The sequence below is a fragment of the Phocoena sinus genome, chromosome 12, assembly GCF_008692025.1.
Source record: "Phocoena sinus isolate mPhoSin1 chromosome 12, mPhoSin1.pri, whole genome shotgun sequence".
Classification (NCBI taxonomy): Eukaryota; Metazoa; Chordata; class Mammalia; order Artiodactyla; family Phocoenidae; genus Phocoena; species Phocoena sinus.
The window spans coordinates 15069249-15095568 of record NC_045774.1 but is presented as its reverse complement, the minus strand read 5'-3'; the positions used below and the strand labels follow the sequence as shown (position 1 = coordinate 15095568).

The window sequence follows — 26320 nt, the reverse complement described above, 5'->3', positions numbered from 1 at the left end:
GCCGCCCAAGTCCCCGGCGGCCGGGGGAGACCCAGGAGATGGGGGGGCCGGAGCTCTCGAGTCTCGGCCGGGCCCCGGGGGCCTCCGTGGGGGCTTCGCTGAGCACGGGGTCGCGAGTGTTTGGTGCCAACTTTTAGGGGTGACGGCAGCTGGTGGGGGACAGCGCGGGCACCGGGAGGGTGGGCTGGCCGCGCCGGAGGACGGAGACTCTTGGGGCCGGCGCAGGTCGGAGGGGCGGGGGTCGGGAGGGCGTGGGCATCCGCGGCGGGTGCTGCGCAGCTCAGACCGCGCGCCTCGCTCCACGTGCACCTCCCGCCGCCTGCTCTGATGCCGGGCGCGGCCTGGGCAGGAAAGGGGCGGCGCGGCGAGGGCTGGAGCCCCGAGGCGGGGGGGGCGTCCGCTCCCGCCGCGCCAGCCCGGCCGCCCGCCTACTGGTCGGATCCGGGGTGGGGGCCGGGGCGCTGCGGGCCCGCGGGGCTGCGGCGGGGGCGCCCCGGGCCCAGCGATCGGCGCCCCTCTGCGCAGGGGCTCCGCCTTCGGGACGCTGGGTGCGGGCGGCGTACAATGACTGCGGTGAGGTCTGCGCTTCCCAAACGCCGCAGCCTCCTGCGCGTGGGAAGGCTGCGGCCCGGCCCACCCAGTGACGCGCGGAGGGCGGCCGGAGAAGTCGGGGCCGTCTCGTTCCCAGCATCGCTGCACGTTGGGCACGGAATCCCCAGCTCAGCCTTATTTCCAAAGTTCTCTCCCGAGCGAGAGGCGAACTCTGCCTGGGAGCCCCGGGCCGGCCTTCCGCTGTCCCCACCGGAGACGTTCGCGGGTCCCCCTCCACCCCCGTACCCACCCCCCTTGATCCCCACACACACCCTAGCCGCTTCTCCTAGCCCTTCGGTGGGAGCGAGAGGAAGTAGAGCCTTGTCTGAGTGAAGCGCTCCGGACATGCCTGGGGGTCGCGGGAAAGCCCTTTCTTCCCTTCCCTAACTAGAATTTCTAGTTCCAGGATGCCATGTTACGGAGCGAGCTCTTCACGTCCATCCGCTGACATCCTCTTCTGTTTTCCTCCTAGCCTTCATTCTGAAAATGAATTTACCTTTTTACTCCCTCTGTTTCCAAGGCGCTTCATGATGTGGCCTATGACTTCAAGGACTCTTCAGTTTACCTTGTCTTCTCTCCGGACGTCGCGGTTAGGTCTCTTCCGGTCATTAGATTTTAAGCAGTGTACAGCTGAGCTCATCTTAAGGGGTTGTTAACCAAACCGAACTGGGGTATCCTCGCCAGATGTGCAGCACACCCAGTCTACTGACACCGGGTTGTGACGTAGGCAGGTACAGTGTTTGTTGCAGGGTACCAAGCAGGGGAGTAAGGAACGCCTCAGATCCACTCCACTCCAACTTGGTCTTTGAGATAGAGGTTTTGGGGTTTTTTTGTTTGTTTGCCGAGCCACGGGGCATGTGGGATCTTCCCCGACCAGGGGTCGAACTGGTGCCCTCTGCGTTGGGAGCGGGGAGTCAACTGCTGGACCACCAGGGAAGTCCAACATGTCTTAATTGTGGTTTCGGCAGTCGGGATGTCTCTGGTTTATGCTTCTCTAGCCGGGTGGTCCTTGGCCAGAGGTCTGTTAGATCATTTTGCCCTGGAGAAACAGCCTGAGTTTGTAGTTAGTGAAGATATCTATGATAGCAATTTTAGTATATTAACGATGTTACCAACAACAGCAATTTTAGTCATCTGACTCTGGTTGATTATTGCTCATTTAGCACAGGATTAAGGGGACAAGAAAAGGGATAAAGTTTTGGATAGAGAGATTAATCATAAACTGGATAAGAGGTATTAGGGGGATTTGGTTTCAGGGTAAGGGTCCAAAGACAGTATAGGATGCAGAAGTCACCTTCCAACTAGAAGTTGAGGAGGCAACTTTTCTCACCCAGGGCAGAAAAATCTCTGATGAGAAACATCTATGCTACTTTCTAGACTTCTTGAGCCTGATAACTCCTTGCTTGCTTTGCTTGGCAATGTAAGAATGATGGAAGAATAAGGAATAACCCCAGAGAATGAAACGTCACACATGTGACAGGTTGTAGGGGAATTAGCCAACTTTATGAGCAGAGTTGGTGACAGGTGTCAGCTTCTACAGTCGTGTGCCCTTCATTCTATTGAGGGGTAGGTGCTACAAGTGTTTCTGGGAAAATTGCTTTTGGAAGGAGTGTTTTTAGCATTCAGGTATAGCTTTGAGGCACAGAAGAACACTGTACAATTATAAGAACGAAGGTAGAGTCCTTGTAGTACACCTGCTCTACAGATGAGGAAACGGGTTCCTTAGTGGCTCAGTGAATTGCCCACGCTAGTCAACCAGAGGCCTGACTTCCCCTGAGTGCTTCAGGGCCACCCAGACTCCTTGTTGAAGACACACATTCCCAGGCCCCACCCAGACTTAGGGAGTCCGACTTTCTGGGCTGAGTCACAAAGCCTATCTCTTTACCAAGCTTTCCAGATGACCCATATACACATTGCCAAGAACCACTTGGGACCCGCACTCCAGTGCCTTCCCACAGTAGCCAGAAATGAGGACCCAGTATGGCCCAAATTCGCAGCCAAGAAAGGCAGAGAACCTGCATACGGCATGTGGGCCTCAGCCGCATGTTGTTGGACAGAAGATTCTTGCTCGTTTATAAGGTGATTTGTGAACTTTCACATATAGTCTGGTTTATCAACACAACAATACAATTGTTTCACTGGGAATCAAGTTGCTTTATCCCAAGTGTTTAAAAACAAACCAAAACCTTCCTGGGTTGTAGACAGCTGCATGCCCATTTTACTCTATGTCTTCTAGCCCAGCTGACTGTGGGAAGGCTCATCCTGGTTGAGTTTTGAAGCCTTTAAACGTTTTCTGAGCACCCTTCTCTCCTCATCCACATACAAGAGCAGTGCCTGCCAGTTACATTCGTCAAATTCTTCTCTAAAACTGGGAGGAGTTTTGCCCCTGGCCATTCTGCCTTGTCCCTTTGCTCATGGCCATTTATTGCTGATGGGATCTGGCTGGAAGTTCCCCTTGCATTTTTTGAAAGCTGTTGTGCATGCAAGACCCTGATGGAGACAAGAGATGATACTTAGAGGTGGTCTTAAGCACTGAAGCTTGGGTACTGCCTTGGCTAAGCCTTTTGTCTATTATTGTGAGAGGAAAAAGAGCCAACTTTCTTTTTTTAATTTTTTATTTAATATTTTTTAATTAAAAATTTTTATTGAAATATAGTTGATTTACAATGTTGTGTTCCAGGTGTACAGCAAAGTGGATCAGTTATACATAATTGTCTATGTGTATATAGATAGATATATAGATATATCTTTTTCAGATTCTTTTCCATTATAGGCTGTTACAAGGTACTGAATATAGTTCCCTGTGCTATATAGTACGTCCTTGTTGTTTGTCTATTTTATATATAGTAATGTGTATCTGTTAATCCCAAACTCCTAATTTATCCCTCCCCCCCTTCCCCTTTGGTAACCATAAGATTGTTTTCTATGTCTGTGGGTCTGTTTCTGTTTTGTAAATAAGTTCATTTGTAAGAGCCAGCATTTTTTAAAAAAATACATGTATTTATTTATTTATTTTTGGCTGCGTTGGGTCTTAGTTGCACACAGGCTTTCTCTAGTTGCAGTGAGCAGGGGCTACTCTTAGTTGCAGTGTGCGGGCTTCTCATTGTGGTGGCTTCTCTTGTTGCAGAGCACGGGCTCTAGGCGCGCGGGCTCAGTAGTTGCGGCACACGGGCTCAGAAGCTGTGGCTCGCGGGCTCTAGAGCGCAGGCTCAGTAGTTGTGGCACACAGGCTTAGTTGCTCCGTGGCATGTGGGATCTTCCCGGACCAGGGCTTGAACCCGTGACCCGTGCATCGGCAGGCGGATTCTTAACCACTGCGCCACCGGGGAAGCCCTACGCCAGGTATTTCATGATTGTTCTCCTCCCCCTCCCTCCATCCTTTCCACACTTGGAGGAGCCTGTCCTTGTGTTGTCTAATTAGTTTCATTTAGAGTAGAAAACCTTCTAAGAAAATGTGTTGTATCCATCCTTTCTAGTCATTAACCTAGACCTGACTATGTTGTTTTTCTTTCTCAATGCAGAGACGTCATTCAGAATTCGAAAGAAGTTCTGAGTTTATTGCAAGGAAAAAACCCTGCCTTTAAGCCGGTTCTTGCTATTATTCAGGTAAGCTAAGAATGTGGTTCTGTCTTGCTATTTTAGGATGTCTTTTAATTTAGAAGACAACTGTACACAGGTGACCAGCTGCATTTCTTGTCACAGAAGTCCCACTCGGGCTTAGGAGAGGGAGGAGAAAGGTCATGTGGAAATGTTGTCATTTCCCCCTTTATCTGGTCATTTTGCCTCTTCAGGATTACAGGTTAGGTACCACTCTGTCTGAGTCTGTCTCCTTTTGGTGCGGATAGCTTCCGGAGGTCAGGATGTAGGTGCTCATGTAAGTTGCATTACACAGGATATAATGTGGTCCATTATAAATGCTGATCAGATGTGATTTGAGTGGGATGGGAAAAAACCTTCCACTTTGTTTCTGTGGAAGACAGATGCTTGCTGAGACATGGTATTTGGTGATCTTACTACTCAGTCTTTTCAAGCCTGCCATGAGTCTGAAAGGCCAAAAGCCATGGATGGCATGGCAGGACTTGGGAGTTCCATGTCTGTGTTCTAGCCACGGCCCCTTCGTTGCCAGCTGCAGTTGGCACTGTTTGCCACCCTTATTGGCACGCCCACGTGACGCAGGTGCAGGGAAGTGGTGCGCTGAGCCAAGCCTGTAAGGTCACACAGCCCAACAGTTGAGCTGCCTCTGTGGTTTTTGGTGCACGCTTAATGTATCAGAGTAGCAGCCTCTAGTTTCATCAGCGCTGTAATTTCAAGACTGGAGAGCTATGCTCAAGTCACTTTGGGGCCTGCGTTCTTTGGGGTCTGTTTCCTCGCCCCCTACAAAGATAAGCAAGTGAGAAGAGTGGAAAGAAAAACGAAACAAGAGCCTGGCCTCCTGGAATTTTGCTCACTGGTAGCTTTTCACCCAAGGGCAAGTCCTAAACACCCGTCTTAGGTGTCCTCACTTAGAAAGGAATGCTGCCTATGTGGCTATATACGCCCTATGAGGAGTATTATTTTCAAAAGTGATATATCTTAAAGCCTGAGAAACTGACACGTTGATACATACCAGTCCTTAGTCCCCTCTTATGAGCAATAAGATTCTTTTTCTGCATTTCCCTATCATCTCCGTAGTCAGATAATGTATAATCACAAAATGAGTCTTTGTATTGTTTTGTACCTTTTCAAGGTATTTTTATGTTGTTATATTCCCCTTCTTGCTCTCCTTTCCCAAGGCAGGTGATGATAACTTGATGCAGGAGGTAAACCAGAATTTGGCTGAGGAGGTAAGGATTGTTGACTTTTTGAATGATTTTTAAACTTCATTTTAATTTTAGGGTGATAGATTCATTTTCTCTCCGTGACAGAATCGCCCTGTGCTCTCTTTGCAGGCTGGTCTGAACATCGCTCACATCTGTCTTCCTGCAGATAGCAGTGAAGATGAGGTAATACAGCAGCACACTTAACCCTTATTTTGTGTTCCTCTTCAGTCCTAACAGACCTCTTAACATCTCTTAGTTGTGGTCAGAACTGAACAAGCCTTTTCTTAGGGCTGAACTTTCAGAGGGAATAGTTCATTTTTCCCACTAGTGTAGATGCTCCTTGATCTATCTGTCCCTTACTATGTTCCTTTTTTTTTAATTGAAGTATAGTTGATTTATAATGGTGTATTAGTTTCTGGTGTATAGCAAAGTGACTCAGTTATACATAGACATTTATGTATTCTTTTCCATTATGGTTTATTACCATATCGAATATAGTTCCCTGTGCTATTCAGTATGACCTTGTTGTTTTCTCCTTACCATGTGTTTCTGTTGATGATGTGACTTTGGTTGTGTTTCTTCAGCTGTAGCAACAGCATCGTCTAGTGGAAATTATCAGTGTCTGGAGGACTAGTTCTGGTTTGCAGTGTCCTGACGGGTTGTTTGACCTTGCTTGGACCATTCTTTGGTTTCTCTGGGTCTCAGTTGCCCTGTCGATAAAATAAAGGAGAAGATATTTTTCAGGCTAACGTTGTGTGAATCCTTCAGTGGGCAGCTGATGAAAACCCACCATAGGGGGGCTTCCCTGGTGGCGCAGTGGTTGAGAGTCTGCCTGCCGATGCAGAGGACACGGGTTCGTGCTCCGGGAAGATCCCACATGCCGCGGAGCGGCTGGGCCCGTGAGCCATGGCCGCTGAGCCTGCGCGTCCGGAGCCTGTGCTCCGCAACGGGAGAGGCCACAACAGTGAGAGGCCCGCGTACCACAAAAAAACAAAAAAAAAGAGAAAAACCCCCATAGGGTTCTTTTGTTGCTACTGTATGTGCTTTAGTTGTTTCTACCAGCAGGGAAGACCAGTCCTCATAAGTGTCATCTCAAGCATGGGAGAAGCAGTCACCCCTATAAGTAGGGCCTAGGAAACTGGACCATGGGCCATCCTGGTGTCTGCTCCTTCTATGGCTAGGTTTTCTTCAGACTGGCTGTGGCAGTGATGAAAACCTTAAGTAATCTGGAATAACACAGAAGTGTTTTGTGTGTGAATAAAGTTTAGCAGTAGGCAGTCCCTGGCTGGTGTGGTGGCGTCACTGAGTCGGTAGGAACTCGGGCTCCCTGGATCTTGCTGCGCTGTGGTCTTTGTTGTGCTACCTCATCCAGGATGGCAGATTCAGCGCCACAGATCACATCCACATCCCAGCCAGTGTCACAGAGAAAATAAATCCAGTCTCAGTGAGGAGAGACATAATCTGAAAGGATTATTGCAAGGTGGGGAAAGGGACTGCACACTCTGCCCGTCAGCTCGACACACCTTTGAGAGGTAAGCAAAAGGCTTCTCTTCTATAGGGAGGAAAGAACCCAGTGTGAGAAAAGTGAGATGAAAGGGTGGCTTGATGGGATAGCAGATTAGAGAATGTTTTACCCCGAGGCCAGCCTATTCTCCCGGGGAGGTTGGGTGGTGGTAGAGCTGTTGACCAATCAGACCGAGGGTAGGTCAAAGGTTAGGAACCCGGGGGAAGGGAAGAAGCTTACCCGAAGTTTGGTTAACAGACATTTTGTGCCGATGGATCAGTGGAGACCAGCAGTTCAAGTAAATCATTTATGAACAGAGAATAGAACTTTGTGGGGTCTGGAGACTAGGGAGCATTGGATGGTCGTGTCAGAATCATATGGGGAAGGTGGTTCTTTGCAGTCCACACAGGATGGGGGTGTTTCTTAACCATCCCTGTTTTCCAGGATCACAGGGCTTAGTTCAACAAGTTCTTATCACCAGCAAGAAAAAGGAAGGACAAAGACCAAAGTGAGGATCCCAGTCTTTCTCCTGAAAGCCACAGCTCTGCTTGCATTCCACTGGCCTGAACCTAATTGTTTGGCCTTTCTGCGAGGGAGGCGAGAAATATGGTCTTTATACCAAGTGGCCCAAGATCATTTCGTAGCACAGCTAAAAATTAAGAGTTCATTACTAAGAAAGAACAGAAATTGGATATTGGGCAAACAGTTTCTACCACACTTGCCATTGTAAGATATTACCAATACTGACACCTGTCCTACCAGTACTAACAGAATGCGGAGAAATGTGTTTTCCCTTTGCAGAGGACACTCATTTTCTGCAGTGGAATTTGCATGTTCTTAGATTGTTTTGCCGCTGGTATTGATAGCCCTTGACTTTTTTTCCCCCCTTGGCTTATTTAATTTTTTTCATTCAAATTTTTTTTTCCAGTTTGTCACAGTATTTTTAAAAAATTCTTATTGGAGTATAGTTGCTTTACAATACTGTGTTCGTTTATACTGTACAGCAAAGTGAGTCAGCTATATTTATACATATATCCCCTCTTTTTTTGAATTTCCTTCTCCTTTAGGTTCCCCTTGGCTTATTTTTTTGACAAGGAGTCACTTACTCTTTTTCTTTGAAATTCTGATAAATGGGAATTTATATAATGGTGTTATTATGTTGGAAAAGAGTAAGGATCTTAATTTATTAAGATTTTGTTGTCGTTGTTACCTCTAACTACGTTGGAGGTAACAATAGTACCCTCACTTCATTCTGGCTGGGCTCTATGTATAGATGCCACCCCGTCTGACCACCCCCTACCCGCCATCACTCCATATCAATTTCAGAGATTATACTATTATTATTGTTATTTTTTTTGTAATTTTATTTATTTTATTTTTTGGCTGCATTGGGTCTTTGTTGCTGTGCACGGGCTTTCTCTCTAGCTGCAGCGAGCGGGGGCTACGCTTTGTTGCGGTGCACGGGCTTCTCATTGCCATGGCTTCTCTTGCTGTGGAGCACGGGCCCTAGGCAAGTGGGCTTCAGTAGTTGCAGCACACGGGCTCAGTAGTTGTGTCTCACAGGCTCTAGAGCGTGGGCTCAGTAGTTGTGGTGCACGGGCTTAGTTACTCAGAGGCATGTGGGTGGGATCTTCCTGGACCAGGGATTGAACCTGTGTCCCCTGCATTGGCAGGCAGATTCTTAACCACTGTGCCACCAGGGAAGTCCCTGTTGTTGTTATTGGTCTTGTCTTCTCTACTAGAATATAAGCTCCATGAGGGCAGATATTTTTTACAACTGTATTTCCTTTACTCAGAACTGGTACAAGGTAGATATTCAAAACATTCAACATTTGTTGAATGAATGACAGAATGATGAATATTAAACAAAATTTTCTTTCTGAGTTTTCTGAATATATCAAATAGCTTTTTCTTCTCTTACCAGGTAGAAATACCATCATGGTTTTTGCTAGATAGTAAAACAGAAATGGTAAACCAACACTTCTCATAGTGAGATCCATATCTACGAGCTAGAATCTCTCTTAGTTATGAACTAGTAACATTGCTAAGTGAAATCCTGGCGTAAAATAGAGGTAAACAGAGAGGCCAGAGCATTGCTTATTTAAAGACATACCTGGCCATTCAATAGCGATTATATTAGCTTCCCAAATTGCTTTGGTCTTTTTCATAAACAGCAAATTATTTTAGTGTTTCTTGTAAAATGGAGCTGTCTATGCTTAGAGGTTTTCCATCATAAGCCTTTGGAAATGCTTTCTACATGCCATTCTGGTCCAGAGAACAGGAGGGCCTGAGTGTCATGATTAGTAAGCTTTGGTTACGCACACTGTGCTTGAAACACAGGCTTCTCTGGGCCAGGTTGGAATGCTCGAGGTTCCTGAGCCCTGGCTTCCCTGAAAGTTGGCATTGCATTGGGCTCAAATCTGATTGTGGACAGGGAATTGTCTTTTGCTGATCTCAGCTTTATTAACCGTTGAGCTTTGGTTTTGTTTTGTTCTGTTCCGGCAGAGAATAGAGCGATAAGAAGGACTTGAAGTCACTAAAAAATTCAGCCAAGCTTTTATAAACGTGGTTAGAGGGAACATAGACTTCTTCATTCTGCTTTACACCAGGTCTTCAACAAGGAGAAAAAAGAAACTAAAACAGATGCATTTTTATGAATCTATTTTTGACATAAAGCGTCTGTTCTTGGGTCTTATTTTTGCAAAACTGACTTTAGTTTTCACTTTAGATTATAGATGAGATCTTGAAGATTAATGAAGACACCAGAATACATGGCCTTGCCCTTCAGATCTCCGAGACCTCATTTAGCAACAAAATCCTCAATGCCTTGAAACCAGAAAAAGATGTGGATGGGTGAGAACATATAAAAGAAAACAATCGACTCATTGCTAAACTAGTTTTTCTACTGTGAATTCCTTAAAATTCTGCTCTTTCGACTGCGTCAGTAATTGAGCCATGAATGAAATCATTCTAAATATTTCAGGAGTTGGAGGGCTTGTAAAATTATGCTTAAGAAAGTACGTATTTGAGAAAATACACTTGCCCTTTTGTAGTGCTTGGGTGCCATTTTGGCCAAATCATATTCATTTGAGAAGCTCCTGTCTGACCTACAGAGTCCTTAGCCAGCTCTCCTCTTCTAATAGCTTTTCCTTTTCCTTAATAATTCTACCAAACGAGAGAAAAAACCCAGGGGCCTGCTTCACCACAGCAGCACATTCTGCCATAGTCCCAGGCCAGCGGGGGAAAACAAAGCAAGCACTTACATTCATAACGTGAGGTTTTATTTGAAATTTGAGGGAAAAACTGTGAATATCAGGTGCTCTGATATTGGTCTTAGACTCATGTCATGACGTAAGCTTCATGGGACAGGGAATACTGACCATCCATATGGGAGTTCATGATGTTTCCTGGAAGTTAAAAACCTCTTCTTCCTACATGGAAATAAGAAATGTTTGTATCGTGGCCAGAAAGAACGTGATATATTTAGCATTCCAGGGTCGTAAGCAAATTTATAACGTTAGTCTTGTAGGGACTGGATTGAGTGACCAGCACCTCACTGGCATACCCAGGTTCCCCCATTATCCTAGCCTTCTCTTGTGACTTAGGGCAGACTCAAACATGGGTAGAAGATTGTCGTGAAAATCTCCGATCCTATAGCAGACAAACCATAATGGGGGAAGAGGCTCTAATCAATTAGAAAACATCCAGAATCCTAGGGTGTCAAGATGTAGTTTCCAGTCTTTCATAAAAAGAGAGAATTATGAAAAGTTTTCCAAGTATCTCTTATTTTGTTACTAACCTGTATTGAGACCATCAATTTAAGCTAAATAGTTAGGGACTATTTTGTCCTTGGTTTGACCGAGGAAGAACACAGAAGGCATTGAAAGGACATGGTCCCTCATTTTTTCCCTTGATTTCCTTAAGGAGATAAGTACTGATGTCGAGTGGGGATCAGACCTTGAATCCAAGTCTTGCTAGGTCACCCCTGATTTCTAGGATTGGTTCTGGACTTTGATATTGATGGAGATGTAAATTTCCTCAGGATAAAGTGGCTGCAGGACCACAGCATTGCACACATCCAGGGCCACCATTCCATGTAGTCCATTGAAGAGAGCTCCCTAGCATTGTGCAGGGAAGCCCCACGTGGCCTCCAGCTGCGGTCCTGCTGTCCAGGCAGAACCAGAACGCCCAATGTCGTCCTGACTCCTAGGGACCATGTTGGAGTTGCCTGAGGGGCTGCTCTAGAAGCTAATGACCTCTATTCCTGCTCACTCTTTTCATTTCTATTTAATAATTTAATATATCCTACCTATCTGTCGATGAAAATTCAATTAACGATCAAGAAGGAAGAAAGGGAATTTTATTCAAGCCAAACCAAGGATTATAACCCAGGAAGCAGATTCTCAGGAAGCTCTGAGAACTGTTCCGCCTGTTAGAAGTCGAAGGCACAGTCATATACATCTTTGAGAGAAAGGATCGAACATCAAAATGACATACTGATGTTTTACGTAAAGTTCACCAAGGATACATAGTCCAGGTCAGCATGTACAGAGGGAGCAGCAAGTCACCATGACCCCCTACAGAGCTGGGAAAGAACACTGGTCTTTTAAGAAGTTACACCGCTAGCGTCGGAAGAAAAAAATAAGCAGGGATTCTCATCTTTGAAGAGCTCTGGTTAATGGTTTTTTTTGTTTCTTTTTTTTTTGCGGTACGCGGGCCTCTCACTGCTGTGGCCTCTCCCGTTGCGGAGCACAGGCTCTGGACGCGCAGGCTCAGCGGCTATGGCTCACGGGCGCAGCCGCTCCGCGGCATGTGGGATCTTCCCGGTCCGGGGCACGAACCTGTGTCCCCTGCATCGGCAGGCGGACTCTCAACCATTGCGCCACCAGGGAAGCCCTGGTTAATGTTTAACCAAGATACACACTGTACATGAGGGAGGGAAGAGGCCCAAACAACCACGCAGAGAGAATTTTATATTTAATTTTTTCTTGTCCTGCCTTAAAAGATAAATTGTATTTTGTCATATCAAATATTGACTTAGATGTTATTTGGGATTAATTCATGTGAATTACAGATGAGTGAGTTTTGGCCAAGCTTGACTTACTTGTTCTCTTATTTTTGGATTCAGAGTAACGGATGTAAACCTGGGGAAGTTGGTACGTGGGGATGCCCATGAGTGTTTTGTTTCACCTGTGGCCAGAGCTGTAATTGAACTTCTTGAAAAATCAGGTATGATGCACCTTCAGAAATGTTGCTGTTTTCTATTTTTTGTTATTTATGTGAGTTCTTAGTAAGGATTTGTTTCTGGAAGATACTTATTGAAACACAGAAGCGATATTCAGTGTCAGCTTTATTTTTCTCATCTTTTAGGAGATATGAATGACTGGCAAATTTTTCTAATAAGATTAGCTGTATTATAATTTTAAAGAGAAATTGGTAAAGATGAATGATTAACCTGTGTTTTATCAGTTTTTCTTATGAAACCCTCAAAATAACCACAATGAAAAATGTTTCAAGTTTCAGCTTCTCCCATCTGTCAATATGTAAACCTAGATAAGTTTTATATTTAAAACTTAAATGAAGAAGCTGTCAGATATAGTTTAAGGTATAGAAACCTAGATTAGTATCTATCAGTGAGCAGTATCTCTTTCAGTAATCAGTATTTAATTTTTTCTGTACACCAGCTTGAGTGAAAAGGAGACAATGCCCCTCCCCTACACCCAAACATGAAATGATTGAACAAAAATTCCAAAATATATACCAAAGTTCTATTAGAAGATTAATTTTCAAGATATACCTTTAGGACATTAGCCATTAAGCTCAAATCTCTGAGATAATCCATATAGACAGTGTTTTTCCGTCATATGGATAATTAGGATGATGATTCTAGGTCACTCTACCATAAAGTTTGCAAAGAAGGAATAAGTTATGGCTTATAGTCATTGTAGGTTTGGTGCTCAGAGGGCCAAGTTTTAAAATGCGATTTTTTTGCAGCCAATTAAGCCAACCCTGCTCTTTTCCCCGTGGGAGCCCAGTGTGCAATGGTTGCAAACAGCAGCCTCCTTGGTAGTGTGTGCAGCCTCTTGCCTGTATGGGTTGCCCTAAGGGACTACGAGACAGCCCTTTCCAGTGGACATTCATGTCTGCCATGCTGTCCCCAGTCTGGGCTCCAGACAGGTATGTGCGGTGCCTTTGGAAAGCCCCAGGGCACAGTGGCCTGGGTCCGCATTGGCCAAATCGTAATGTCCATCCGCACCAAGCTGCCGAACAAGGAATATGTGATTGAGGCCCTGCACAGGCCGAGTTCAAGTTCCCTGGCCGCCAGAAGATTCACATCTCCAAGAAGTGGGGATTTACTAAGTTTAATGCGGATGAATATGAAAACATGGTGGTAGAAAAGTGGCTCATCCCAGATAGCTGTGGGATCAAATACATCCCTAATTGTGGCCCCTTGGACAAATGGCAAGCCCTTCACTCATGAGAGCATTGGCTCTGTCCCCTCCTTAATCACGCCCACCAATAAATGCTGCTTTCCTGTCCAAAAATTAAATTAAATTAAAATAAAAGCTATTTTTCCTTACATTAAAGCTGTATGGGAGGAAGACTTTGAAGTTTTGATTATAATACTGAATTTCCACTTGGTGGGTAGGTGTCAACTTAGATGGAAAGAAGATCTTGGTAATAGGAGCCCATGGGTCTTTGGAAGCCACCCTGCAATGCCTGTTCCAGAGAAAAGGGTCCATGACAATGAGCTCCCAGTGGAAAACACCTCAGCTTCAAAGCAAGGTAAGCATCTTTCATGTTGGAAACATATCCTTCAATGCCTATATTAGAAAAGGAGGACTGAAATGCATAGGCTGATCGTTTAACATAAAAAGTTAGAGAAAGAACAGCAGAAAATCTCAAAGGATGAAAACAAAAGAGCAGAGATTACTGAAATAGAAAACAAATATGTAATATGAGAGGTTATCAGCAAAGCCGAAAGATAGTTCTTGGAAAAGTCTAGTAAATAGACACACCACTAGCCAAAGTAATTAAGGCAAAAAGAGAGAACACCAGCAATGTTACGAACAAACAAGGGGACATAACCACAGAAGCAAAAATTATTTTTTAAAAAGGAGAATATGGGGCTTCCCTGGTGGCGCAGTGGTTGAGAGTCTGCCTGCCAATGCAGGGGACACGGGTTCAAGCCCTGGTCTGGGAAGATCCCACGTGCCACGGAGCAGCTGGGCCCGTGAGCTACAAATACTGAGCTCTGCGCGTCTGGAGCCTGTGAGGCCCGCGACAGTGAGAGGCCCGCGCACCGCGATGAAGAGTGGCCCCCGCTTGCCACAGCTGGAGAAAGCCCTCGCACAGAAACGAAGACTCAACACAGCCAAAAATAAATAAATGAATAAATAAATTTATAAAAAAAAAAAAAAAAAAAAAAAAAAAGGAGAATATGAACAACTTTATGTTGATAAATTTGAAAAATTGTATGGAATGAAAACTTTCCTAGAAACTGTAACTTACAAAACGGATTCAAGTAAAATTGAGTAGTCTTATATATAATTGAAGACATTGAATCAGTCTACCCAGCAAACAAGCAGACAAAAAAAGGCACTAGGTCGTTTTATAAATGAGTTACCGCAGGAAAGAACATTTTCTCTGGAGAATAGAAAAAGAACATTTCCTAGCTCCTTGTATGAGTGCCCAGTGCAGACAATGACAAGATGCTAAGTGATAATTACAGGCCAATTTCACCTATAACATAAATGAAATAATCGTTAGCAAAATAGAAAACCAAATCCAGTATCCCATTGGGACTATCATAGGATTGCAGGGGGGTCTGACATTAAAATCTGTTAAAATGTATTAATGTAATTTACCACATTATCAGATTAAAAACTATACTGTCACCATAGTAGATGCAGAAAAGTCACTAGATAAAATCTAATATTCATTATGATTTTTTCCTGAGAAAAACATTAGACTAGGAATTTAAGGAAATTCCTTAACAAGATAAAACATCTATAAAAACTTAGAGTGAAAAATCTCATTTAACAGTGACCTATTAGAAACATTTTCTTAAATTAGGAAAGACAAGGGCGCCTGTTATTAGTACTCCTAACCAGCATTGTGTGGGAATTCCTAGACAATGCAGTAATATGAAGAAAGAAAGGAAGAAAATTCATAATGATCGGAAAGGAAGACACCAAACTGTCATCAATCCTGGGTAATATGATTACATAAAAAGTCCAAAAGAACCTATTAAAATATCAGAATTAGTAAGAGTTCATCTGGGTTCTTGGATATAAGATCAACATGCAAAAATCAATTGCATTTCTAAACACTACTCCCCACAGAAAATTAATTTTTAGAGAAATACAGTTTATGATAACAATGAGAATATAAGGTATCTAGGAATATATTTAACAAAAGTTATATCTGACCTTTTGAAAGAAATTATATAATTTTGATGAATGTCATTAAGAAGACCCAATTAAAAGCAGAGATACCATATTCACAGATAAGAAGACTCATCTTTTTTTTTTTTTTCTTTAATTAATTAATTAATTAAATTTATTTATTTTTGGCTGCACTGGGTCTTCCTTGCTGCGTGCGTGCTTTCTCTAGTTGCGGAGAGCGGGGACTACTTTTCGTTGCGGTGCGCGGGCTTCTCATTGCGGTGGCTTCTCTTGTTGTGGAGCATGGGCTCTAGGCACGCGGGCTTCCGTAGTTGTGGCTCACGGGCTCTAGAGCGCAGGCTCAGTAGTTGTGGTGCATGGGCTTCTTTGCTCCGTGGCATGTGGGAACTTCCCGGACCAAGGCTTGAGCTCATATCCCCTGCATCGGCAGGCGGATTCATAACCACTGCGCCACCAGGGAAGCCCAATAAGACTCATCTTAAAGATACTAATTCTCCCCAAATCAATCTATAAATTAGAATCAGAATCCTGACGTCGGGCTTCCCTGGTGGCGCAGTGGTTGAGAGTCCGCCTGCCGATGCAGGGGACGCGCGTTCGTGCCCCGGTCTGGGAGGATCCCACATGCCACGGAGCGGCTGGGCCCGTGAACTGTGGCCGCTGAGCCTGCGCGTCCGGGGCCTGTGCTTTGCAATGGGAGGCCACAGCAGTGAGAGGCCCGCATACGGCAAGAAAAAAAAAAAGAACCCTGTCATAATCAGCTTGATATATGACAAGCTGATTCCATTTACATGGAAGCACAAGGACAAAAACAAGACAATTTTGAAGAAAACTAGAGCTGTAAATATCAACAAGAAAGAATTTTTAAAAACAGTATTCATTGGAAAAAAGCACGTTGCAGAAGGCTGTATTTCATCTAACACCATTTATATAGGGTTTTAAATCAGTACCACGTATATATTTTTAGGGCTCCATACATATAAAGTAAAAGTATAAAGAAAGGAGTAGAAACTGTGAACCAGATCAGGAAAACCATGACAGGACAAAGATGTGCAGGTAGGTAAGAGGAGGCTAGGGGACCTTCACTTGTGTCGGTCATGCCTTTCCTTAAACTAGCCAACGGGCTGGATGTGCAGGGGTGTTATGTTATTCTTTTACATTTCCATGTCTGAAATAGTTAATAAAGTTTTTAATTTCAAAAACTGACAATGAATTTCACAAATTTCAAGCAAAGTGAAGTTAAATTAAAAGAGCATTAAGTACAATAAATTACTAAAATCTAAAAATACATGTTCTTCACTTTGCAGCGTGAGGATGGAAACCAACAAGTTGTAGTCCTGTCCAGGGGAGACGGGCCTCTAGACTGAGATTTGTAATTTTTCAGTGGCAGGTGGATCTGATGTACATAATTCCTTCTTATTTTAAAATAGCCCAGCAACTTGGTCTTGGCAATTAAACTCAAACCTATGTGCTTTTTTAGTGGTCACCACGTGGTGGCAGCCTATTCAAGAAAATTCAAGGACAATGTTTCATACTTCATAGAGGCCAGGATTTTAGGTTGGGAAGCTTAGTAGAAGAGGACAGTAAACTTGCCCTGAACTGAACAGCTGTGACGAAAAAGAGAAAAATGCCTTCTTTGGCAATTCAGTGTTTTCATAGCTGTCACAGATAGTTTTGCTAGTTGTATCTGTATTTTTGAACAACAAAGACATCTTTCAAAGTGCTTTTTTATTATGGAAATAAATCACCTTGACTCTTTTGGATAAAGCTCACCCTAACTTTGAGAACGATGATTACAAGGCTTTATTCTCTAGAGAATCTAGAAATTGAATAACATTCTGGTTCCCGCATGTCTAAGAAGCTTTTCAATAGCTGACGTTGCACACACATTTTGTTTTCGTAAGTCCATGGCACTTAGAGTGGCACCACTGTGAATCTTATAGGCTGTCAACTTCCACTCTTTTTATTGCTTCAACTTTATAGCCAAAAATAGGGAAAAATTCCGGGCTCCCTGTACTTGTCTTTAAAGTTCATTTGGTCTCTGGTGTTTGGCCCTCTCTACCTGGCTTACTTACATACAACAGGCTCCCCTCACACCACAGGATAAAGGCTGTATCTTTCCATTTTTTGGTGCTAGCAGCCAACTTCACTAGTCACTTACCTCCCGCTGATATGCCTCCATGCTTCTGCCTGACATTTGACGTTTCAATATTCCTACATTTTCTTTCTAAAACACAGGCCATTGCGGGGCCTGGTTTCAGAGGGTCAGTGCGCCCTCCGCAGACCACAGTGACGGCAATTAATGTGGTGCAAAGAACACCCAGGCCCAAGTTAGTGTCCAGGACACCTGAATGGGACAGGCTGTGTCCACCCTTGGAAAGCCTTCACTGTGAGAATCCTTGAAAGTATAAATTTAACAACAGATTCGGATTTTTGTTTTCTAATTCCATCGACAATGCATTTTAAGATCATAGTGCATTATAAGCGCATCTGAACAGTGCATTTTAAGATTATGGCCCATTTATCTTCTCATTATCAACAATGCTAAGTATCAGGGAGAGCAAAGAGCAAGCAAAGGATTATAGCTATTAGGTCACAGGATGTTATCTTTGAAAAGCATTTCTTACCTGCTTATTTGTACCTGACACGGAACAAGATCCCCTGTTGGCCATCTGGTGGGGGATTTCCAAAACCAGGGGGGTGAGGGTTTGGGGATCAGGAGGGGACTGGAACACTGGAGTCCTGTCCACCACCTCCTAAACTACACGTAGCCTTTCAAGTTTGGGATGACCTTGAAGCAATCGCAGCCTGCTGCAACCAGTAGGAGCTGTCTTTGAAGGTCTGGAGTCAGAGACAACATTTGTGTTTTCGGGAAGCAGTAAAACATAGGCATTGGTGGAGACAGCTCTGGATTCAAGCCTTATCTGTTGCTTAACCTCTCTGAGCCTGTCTCCTTATGTGGAGAATGGGGATCATAATACTCCCTGCCTCATGGGGCTGCTGTGAGAATTCAGTGATCACGTAAGTTTGCTTAGCACGGGATCCCTGGTAATAGCTTGGCTGTTATTGATGGTGAGTCAGGAAGGACACTGGCAAGTTTCACCATATGGGTGTGCAATTGATCCTCAGTGTGGAAATGGAAAGGCCAGTGGGTAATCATACTGTAAGGAGATAATAAAAAATCAGGACCCAGGGTTCCTTATTGGAGGAAAACTAAGAGACAGTGTCCCTGAGAGAGTGGGTGCCCAGCTTTGGCCATTCCGGGCTCTCTCTCTGGTCCTCACCTCCAGGGCTGTGGACCTCTTCCTTCCCTGATGCCTGTGTTACTCAAGCTGCTCCACTTCAAATCATGTCTCCTGGGGATTCCTGGTTTACCAGTCACTCCTTCCAGGGGAATAGTAGTCCTTCCTACGATTTTGAGGAGTAGTTACATTGAGTTAGTTAAATAGAAATGGATCCCTTCTCTAACAGCCTGCCTAGATCTAAAGATAGTCTTTGGATACTGATTACACATAAAATCTCGTGGAGTCTGAACATGAGAATTGAGATTTGCCTTTTCAGAGAAGTACAGAAAAGAGAGTTGACTTCTGTATTTGGTAGCTTGATAGTTTATGCCCCTCTGAGTGTATGATTGAAAATTAAGAATAAGTTTCCTGCTTTGTTTTGCAGCATCAAAACAAAGATGCATTCTGCTTTGAGAGGCATTCTGTATTTACATGGGAGAGGGGAAGAATGTCTGGGCACTGACCCAAATCAGCTACACACTATGGAGCATCAGCTGTTGGTACCCCAAAGCACTGGGTGTGATGTTTTTGGGTCCAGATAAGGAATCGCCCTCCTTCCTCCACCCAAACGAAGGCCCCTCACTCAGCTCCCCAGGCCCCTGGAGTGGAATGACACCCTTATGTAGGAGGGGACAGCCATCTGCCCTGTGAAAATGGGCCTAGATTTGGAGATGTCCTCTTCCTCACCCCAAGGAGTTCACTCTGATACCAAAAGCAAATGTTCTGCATTTAGTATTTATGAGCGGAGTGGTACCCCTCTCCTGGGAAGAGAGGCTGGCAGGCACCCCGGGGCTGTGCTCACACGCCCTTACTTGCCCCGCTGGCTGGAAAGCCTCTTCTGAATCTGTGGTCAGGCGCAGCTGGAAGATGATGGCAAAACGGCCTCCAGCTGCAACGAATCAGGTCGATCCCAGCTGCGTGTATAAGAAATAACCCCAGAATAAGAGAAGCGTTGTATTTTGTTTGTCTCAGAGGATCTTGTTTCTCCTGAGCATGGAGATCGTCAAAACTAACACTAACAGAAGAAGGAAAAATACAGGTCTTTCACACTTGAAGGATCAAAGTAGGCTGTTTTCTTGAGCCAAGCTAAATTATCACAAAGTCATTTCCACTTTAAATTCGGTACGTAGCATACAAAAGGCCTTAAAAAGGGAATTGGAAAATTCTAAATATATGTGTATTATACATATGAGATTTTGAAAAAGTAATCTATTTTCCAGAGATTGTGGGGAAAACCCTAGCTTTTGTTTTTTGGCCGAGCCACATGGCTTACAGGATCTTAGTTCCCTGACCGGGGATAGAACCCCAGGCCGACGGCAGTGAAAGCGCCAAGTCCTAACCACTGGACCACCAGGGAATTCCTGGAAAACCCTAGCTTTTTTTTTTGGCTGGGGGGTACGCGGGCCTCTCACCGTTGTGGCCTCTCCCGTTGCGGAGCACAGGCTCCGGACGCACAGGCTCAGTGGCCATGGTTCACGGGCCCAGCCGCTCGCGGCATGTGGGATCTTCCTGGACCGGGGCACGAACCCGTGTTCCCTGCATCGGCAGGCAGACTCTCAACCACTGCGCCACCAGGGAAGCCCAACCCTAGCTTTTAAGCTGGACTAGATTGGCAAGTTACACGAGTTTTTTTTTCTTTTTTATATTTATAATTTTTAATGCATTTGTCTTTTAAATCGGGTTGGAAATTATAAGTGTAGTTTCAAACCAAAAATACAAGAATACTGGCTTTTCTGGAGATCTTCATTTCTTCACACAGCTTGGAGTTACTGACTAGTGTCTTTTCACTTCTTGTAGAGCAGGTCTAATGGTAACGAACTCCCTCCACTTTGTTTAATATGCAAATGTATTCATTTCTCCCCCTTTTTTTTTTTTGAAGTACAGTTTTGCTGGATATAGAATTCTCAGTTGACAGATCTTGTTTTCTTCGGTCACTTTAAATATGTCATCCCACTGCCTTCTGGCCTCCAAGATTTCTGATGAGCACGATAATTCTTTTTCACCAGAGAGGCTACCCTTAAACCAGTAACATATGGTAACAGCAGTAAGGACAGCTAACAATCATTGGGTTAGTGGTTACTGTGAACCAGGACTGTCCTTCACTTGTGTTATCTCGTTGATTCTGCAGCCATCCTATTAGGCAGGACTCTCACTCTTCCCATATCATAGATGAGGAAACTGAGGCTCAGAGAAGTAAAGAGACTGTGCAAATATATATAATTTGAAAATGATAGAGGTGGCAGTACAGCCAGTATTTTTAGCCACTAGCCCACGTCAGCTCTTATTCCAGATAATCACAAAACCCAATCTTTAAAAGTACCTTTTTTTTTTTTTTTTTTTTTTTTTTTTGGGGTACACAGGCCTCTCACTGTTGTGGCCTCTCCCGTTGTGGAGCACAGGCTCCGGACGCGCAGGCTCAGCGGCCATGGCTCACGGGCCCAGCCGCTCCGCGGCACGTGGGATCCTCCCAGACCGGGGCATGAACCCGAGTCCCCTGCATCGGCAGGCGGACTCTCAACCACTGCGCCACCAGGGAAGCCCTAAAAGTACCTTTAAAGTCTAATCTTGAAAACCCAAAAGTATCTGACAGCTCGGATGGGCAACATTAGCGGGACCGAGGCCCAAGACATTAGACTTGGGTTGAGTTCACCATTGCTTCATTCCCACAGTTAATAGTCCCACAGATATCTTCCTAAGATAAGGAAGCCAGTTGCTCCCTGAGCCCTGGGCTTCTCACCACCCCTCCAGCGGCACTCTTCAGAATGGATGTGTCCACCCTCTTGAGAGGGCACGGTGGGGGGCACCCTGGTCAGGTGTGTGGACATGCAGTACAGCCTCATTGATGTGAGTCCCTCCCCCCACCCCACCCCCCTGTAGTGGCTGGGTGGAGAAGATACCACCGACCCTGGGGCAGCACAGATCTTGTGCCAAGCAAATACCAAGGCTACTGAGTAATGTGTGATTAAGTGACCTGGATAATGTAGCTCCCTGAGTTTCTTTGACAGATATTTCAACATTCATGGACTGAAAATGCCTTTGGACGTCAGCTCCCATTCCTCTCACTCTTGCTTCTGCCTGATCATTGTCTTGCTTATTAACACCAGAGAAGGAGGTGAATAGAACTTTTTTAAAAGCCCCCAAATCAGGCCATTTATATTTAGCAGCATTGAGAAAGGGATCTGAGAGAATCTGTTGAAACTTGGCGTGAGATCCAAAGGGGGCGTGTGAAGTCTCAGATGGTTCAAGGCAGGTACTGCACAAAGGAAGGGCTCCAGGCTGTGTCCTGCAGAGATCAGGCCAGTGACATCACCTCCCGTCCACCTACAGATCATCCCTGCTTGCCTGTCCGCACCATCGGCAGAGCCTGGCTCTATCTTTTACCCCTTCTTCTCCAGTGTAAATGCTTCCTAAGGATGTAGAATTAGAATACTCTAGTTGGTAGGTCTTAACATAATCTATAATGATAAAGCACCTTACATTTGTGTACAGATTTCGTTTTCAAAGTCTTTTCATATACTAGCTCACTAGCGTTATATCCTGAAAGCAAGGTGTTATGTATGGTGCCTTGACCCTGGTTGTCAGTGAAAAGGAGCAGAGCCTGGATATGAATCGAGTCTTATAAACCCCACCTGCCACGGTCTTCCCTCTGCACCTCAATTCCCCTCTGTCAAGTGCAGCGTCTTCACTTCTCCAAGGAGGCAACTGAGGCCAGAGAGTTACTCAGGGGAAGTGGGATGCAGAAATCCTATGTGCAGCCCAGGGTTCAGAATTGGAAAGCACAAGTATGGCGGGAAATGCGACGCAATGCTGAATTTCCCACAGTCTCATCAATTCACCTTAACTTCAACACGGCATAACTGTAAATCATAAGGCTGTCCTGCTTCTGTGAAGTGCGGCTTGCTTCTCGTGGATCTGGGGACCATAACTTGGTCTTTTCCACATTTTTGTGCTACGTGGTTCTGAGTCTTTGTCATATTAGATTATCTCTCATCACACATACACACACATGCACAGACACACACAGGTGTGAGCTCACGCTCTCTCAGTGTGTGTGTCTCAGCCCTACTTTTTAGTTTTATTTCTTCCTAGGGTGCGAGAAAGGGAATTATTCTTTTTTTTTTTTTTTTTTTTTTTTTTTTTTGTGGTACGCGGGCCTCTCACTGTTGTGGCCTTCCCCGTTGCGGAGCACAGGCTCCGGACGCGCAGGCTCAGCGGCCATGGCTCACGGGCCTAGCCGCTCCGCCGCATGTGGAATCTTCCCGGACCGGGGCACGAACCCGTGTCCCCTGCATCAGCAAGGCGGACTCTCAACCACTGCGCCACCAGGGAAGCCCAAGGGAATTATTCTTGATGAATCAAAGTATATCCATTAGTGGATTTGAGGTTGCATTTTCCTTTTATCATCCATCATAATTTATGTGAGAATCGAGTAAACTTGAAGAGGGATTAACTGTCTTTTCTATATCATTTGGGACACAACTGGCTATCTTTGATACACTCTTCTCATACGTTGAGCAGTAAATATGTTGAATGATGAAGTAAGACATGAACGTTTTAGAAAAAGGAAGGTCATTTATTAACCTTCGGGGGAAAAACTGGGGAGATAAGTGCTGTGATCATACTCCCAAATTATCCATTTGGCTTGTAGTCATTCTGATTTATGAAATAGGTCTTAATTTTAAAAGCCAATAATGTCCTACTGATCACAGATGAGAGTGGAAAAAAGAAACATAGGCAATTCTAGAAAGGAAAAAAATTCTCTGGGATGAGATCACTTGCTGAAGTGGGGGAGGTACCTTTTGCTGAGACTCATTCTCTTATCTTGCCAAAGTATTACAACATCTGAATGAACATGGTTTGACATTCTTATTTTAGAGTGTTTACACAGTTATTTTGATGTTCTCATTTGATAGTATGCTTAATATTGCAGGAAAGTATGTAATTTTTATCCATGGGTACAAAGCAAGAATCCTTCGGTAGATATTCAGTTAATTCGAATAAAAAGTTAGACATTCTAAGTTTGAATAATTTATGGATAAACAGGGACTCTGCTTATGAAAAGCTCTGCCTCAGTGAAATCTCCAGAGTCAGGGAATACACTGGACTCAAAGGGCAAGAGTTTACCCAGGCGTGGTTGCCAATACCCATTTCTATAATAAAGTCACTGATGAGTTCCTAATTGCCAAAAACGGAGTTTCTTTGCTTTTAGCTTGCTTAGCCACTGGGCATCACTGGAACCGGTGCCGGCTTGAAGGCACCCAGTCCTTCCTGTGTCTGGAGTCTCACCAGAGTCATGTCATTTCTTCCCGTCTTTTGTCATTTACGATGAGTGCTCCCAAGGGATGCATTAAACACCTTTTTCTCCCCGTTCTACCTGTTTCCCTCGGGGATCTTGCCCAAGCTTCTAGTTTTAACTATGTCTATAATGCTGCCAGATCCCAGCCTGCACCCCCATCCTCCTGACCTTCCTCAGTTCCAGGCATCCAGCTTCCTACCAGCCCTGTCCTCTGCCTGCTGCAGTAGAATGCTTTCCCTCTCAGCCCCTCCAATCCTTTTCAATCCAGCATCCAGAGGAATCTTCCTAAAACACAGCTGATGGTGTGAGGGCAACCACAGTGGCCCGGTCTGACAGCTACTTATCTGTTAGCAAGAAAAGGCCAGCAAATTCCGGAATTTGGCATTTATTGAAAGAAAGTGACATTTCATAAAAAAGAAGAACACTTCACTCTTTTTAGGACTTTGCCATGAGATAGCCACGGGGCCGCCACGCCACATGAGATTTCACAGACACACCCTGTCATTGCAGAGCACCGTGCAAAGTCTTCTGCGGAACATGATGTGATCTGTAAAGCCGCTCACCCGGCTTGCACTAACCACAAAGTGTCCCAGTTCATTGAAAGTGAAAGAATGAGGGCCGGGTCACCTCCCACCCTCCCTCCCTCCCTTGGGGCCCCTCCGTGTACTTAACTGTGTGTGACAGCTGCCGGATGTCCCTGTTGCAAAGGGACTGCTGGGTGTTAAACACTAGCAACGTTTCTAAGTATTTTACCAACCGTGTGGGCAAAAGAAGTAGAAATCGAATGTTTACTTCTTTTCCGTATTCCAGTGGTTTGCCCTGCATCTCCATCTTGAAGATCCCCAGCTCTCAAATCTTGTAGGCAGGGAATTTTATATTCCTATCCTCAGCAACCTCAGTGTCTGCCCCAGGTGGCACTTGAGAGATGGCAGGTGAATGAGTATATTCACTAAAGAATCCTGGATCTCTTTTATTCTCTTAAGTCACTGTAATTTGAGAAGTGTGTCTTTGCTGGAGAAAAGTACCTTTTTTTTTTTTTTTTTTTAAGTATTTTTCATTTTGAACTTTATTTTCTGAATTGTGTTGATAACTTTTGAAGGATGTAGAAGCAGGTTTGATAGGTCTCAGGTAATTCAATCACGATGCTTCAGGACATAGCTCCAAACCTTTTTTTTAACCTGTCCTACCTTTTGTAGGCATACAGATCTCATGCCTGAGATTCATATATGCCCTTTCAAAACCGTTGATAGCATAAGTCCTGTCTTCTAACTAGGAAGGTGGGGCTGTCCTTTCTGGAGTTTCCATTTTAAAATGCATTTCCTTTGCTAAGTACAAAGTTATGAGGTTCCTTATAACTCTGCAAGTCCTATCTGTCCTCCATCTCCCCGTCCGTATTCTGAGACCTGTCCCCCATCCACACTCCCCGAAAAGCATTGACTTCAGAAAAGTAGTTTTCATGGTATCTGAACCCTCCGCATTCCCACGTGCTCCACGCTGAGTGCCTGCATATCTGTGTCTTGTGATTGTTTTAACATTTGGTCTTCTGCCTGGGGAGTGGGCGGTTCGCTGAAAGCTGCTTCCACTCAAGTCTCAGCAGAGAAGGCAATATTTTGTTATGAGTAAAGTTTCAAGCCAGGCTTTGGCCAGGGTCCTTCCCATTAGGGAGGAAGAAAGTAGAAACAGCCAGTGAGATGATAATTCTTCTTGAATCGTAGCTCATTAAAAACCTCGCCTGAGCCTTCGTGGGTTATTTATTGATTTAAGCATCTAGCACTTTTCCTTTCCAGAAAGATTAGCATCTCCGATGCGATCACGGCTGGGGGAGGAGATTTTGGCCTTTGCGGGATCAACTGCCCCCCCCCCCCAGTTGCTTGTTAGCACAGCCCGTTTTCGAGCCGAGTCTAGGTACACAGTTAAGGGGTCGGAATGAGATTTCCGAGATTTATCGGTAATGAAAAGAACAAGTTGTACGGAAGACACCACATGTAGGAAACTAAGTGCTCTTAGGGGACTCAATTAAACCTGTGATCCTTGGCTTTTTCCAAAATGAACATTGCAGTCTTGTACATATTAACTTCCTTTTTGTAGATGTTTTAACATGTTCTGTTTTTGCCGCCGTTGAGCGTGGAAAGTGCAGCGAAATGGCGTTTCTTATTCGCTGATCACTTGCCACCCGCTAAGCATCTGTGTTTCAGGTCTTACTGTGGTTGAGTGTCTGCAGTGGTAAAGGAACACAGATATTTTCTTATCAGATGTTTAAAATCCTCTTTCCGTAAGAACACATTTTTCCCCTAAATGTACCATCACCTGCAAGCCTGGCTGCCTTTCAGCTCTATCTGTACAGAACCCGTGGGGCGTTAACGCACTCGATTGCTGGGAATATTGGCTGTAAACCTCTTAATTCGGGCTCACAGTACTGTGACTTGGGCATTAAAAAAGTG

General features: G+C 44.7%; 1 protein-coding gene and 1 non-coding gene across 7 annotated transcripts in view; both read left to right on the top strand.

Annotated features, from left to right (window-relative positions):
- MTHFD1L (methylenetetrahydrofolate dehydrogenase (NADP+ dependent) 1 like) overlaps positions 1 to 26320 on the top strand; it is a 211983-nt gene that overhangs the window by 586 nt on the left and 185077 nt on the right. For 4 of the 6 annotated variants that reach the window (XR_004352578.1, XM_032651641.1, XM_032651638.1 and 1 more), the window contains exons 2-7: positions 4113 to 4197; positions 5364 to 5414; positions 5520 to 5573; positions 9623 to 9747; positions 12023 to 12123; positions 13544 to 13680. Coding sequence is in view for 5 of the 6 variants with exons in the window: in XM_032651641.1 (XP_032507532.1) it covers positions 4113 to 4197; positions 5364 to 5414; positions 5520 to 5573; positions 9623 to 9747; positions 12023 to 12123; positions 13544 to 13680 (553 nt within the window). In the remaining variant the exon portion in view is untranslated. Of the gene's footprint in view, positions 1 to 491; positions 2671 to 3718; positions 3934 to 4112; positions 4198 to 5363; positions 5415 to 5519; positions 5574 to 7519; positions 7621 to 9622; positions 9748 to 12022; positions 12124 to 13543; positions 13681 to 26320 lie in introns of those variants that run through there. The other 2 variants (XM_032651640.1, XM_032651642.1) reach the window with 2 other exon arrangements.
- Positions 12883 to 13016, top strand: LOC116763839. Its single transcript, XR_004352651.1, has one exon. It is a non-coding gene; the product is annotated as a small nucleolar RNA SNORA70 (small nucleolar RNA).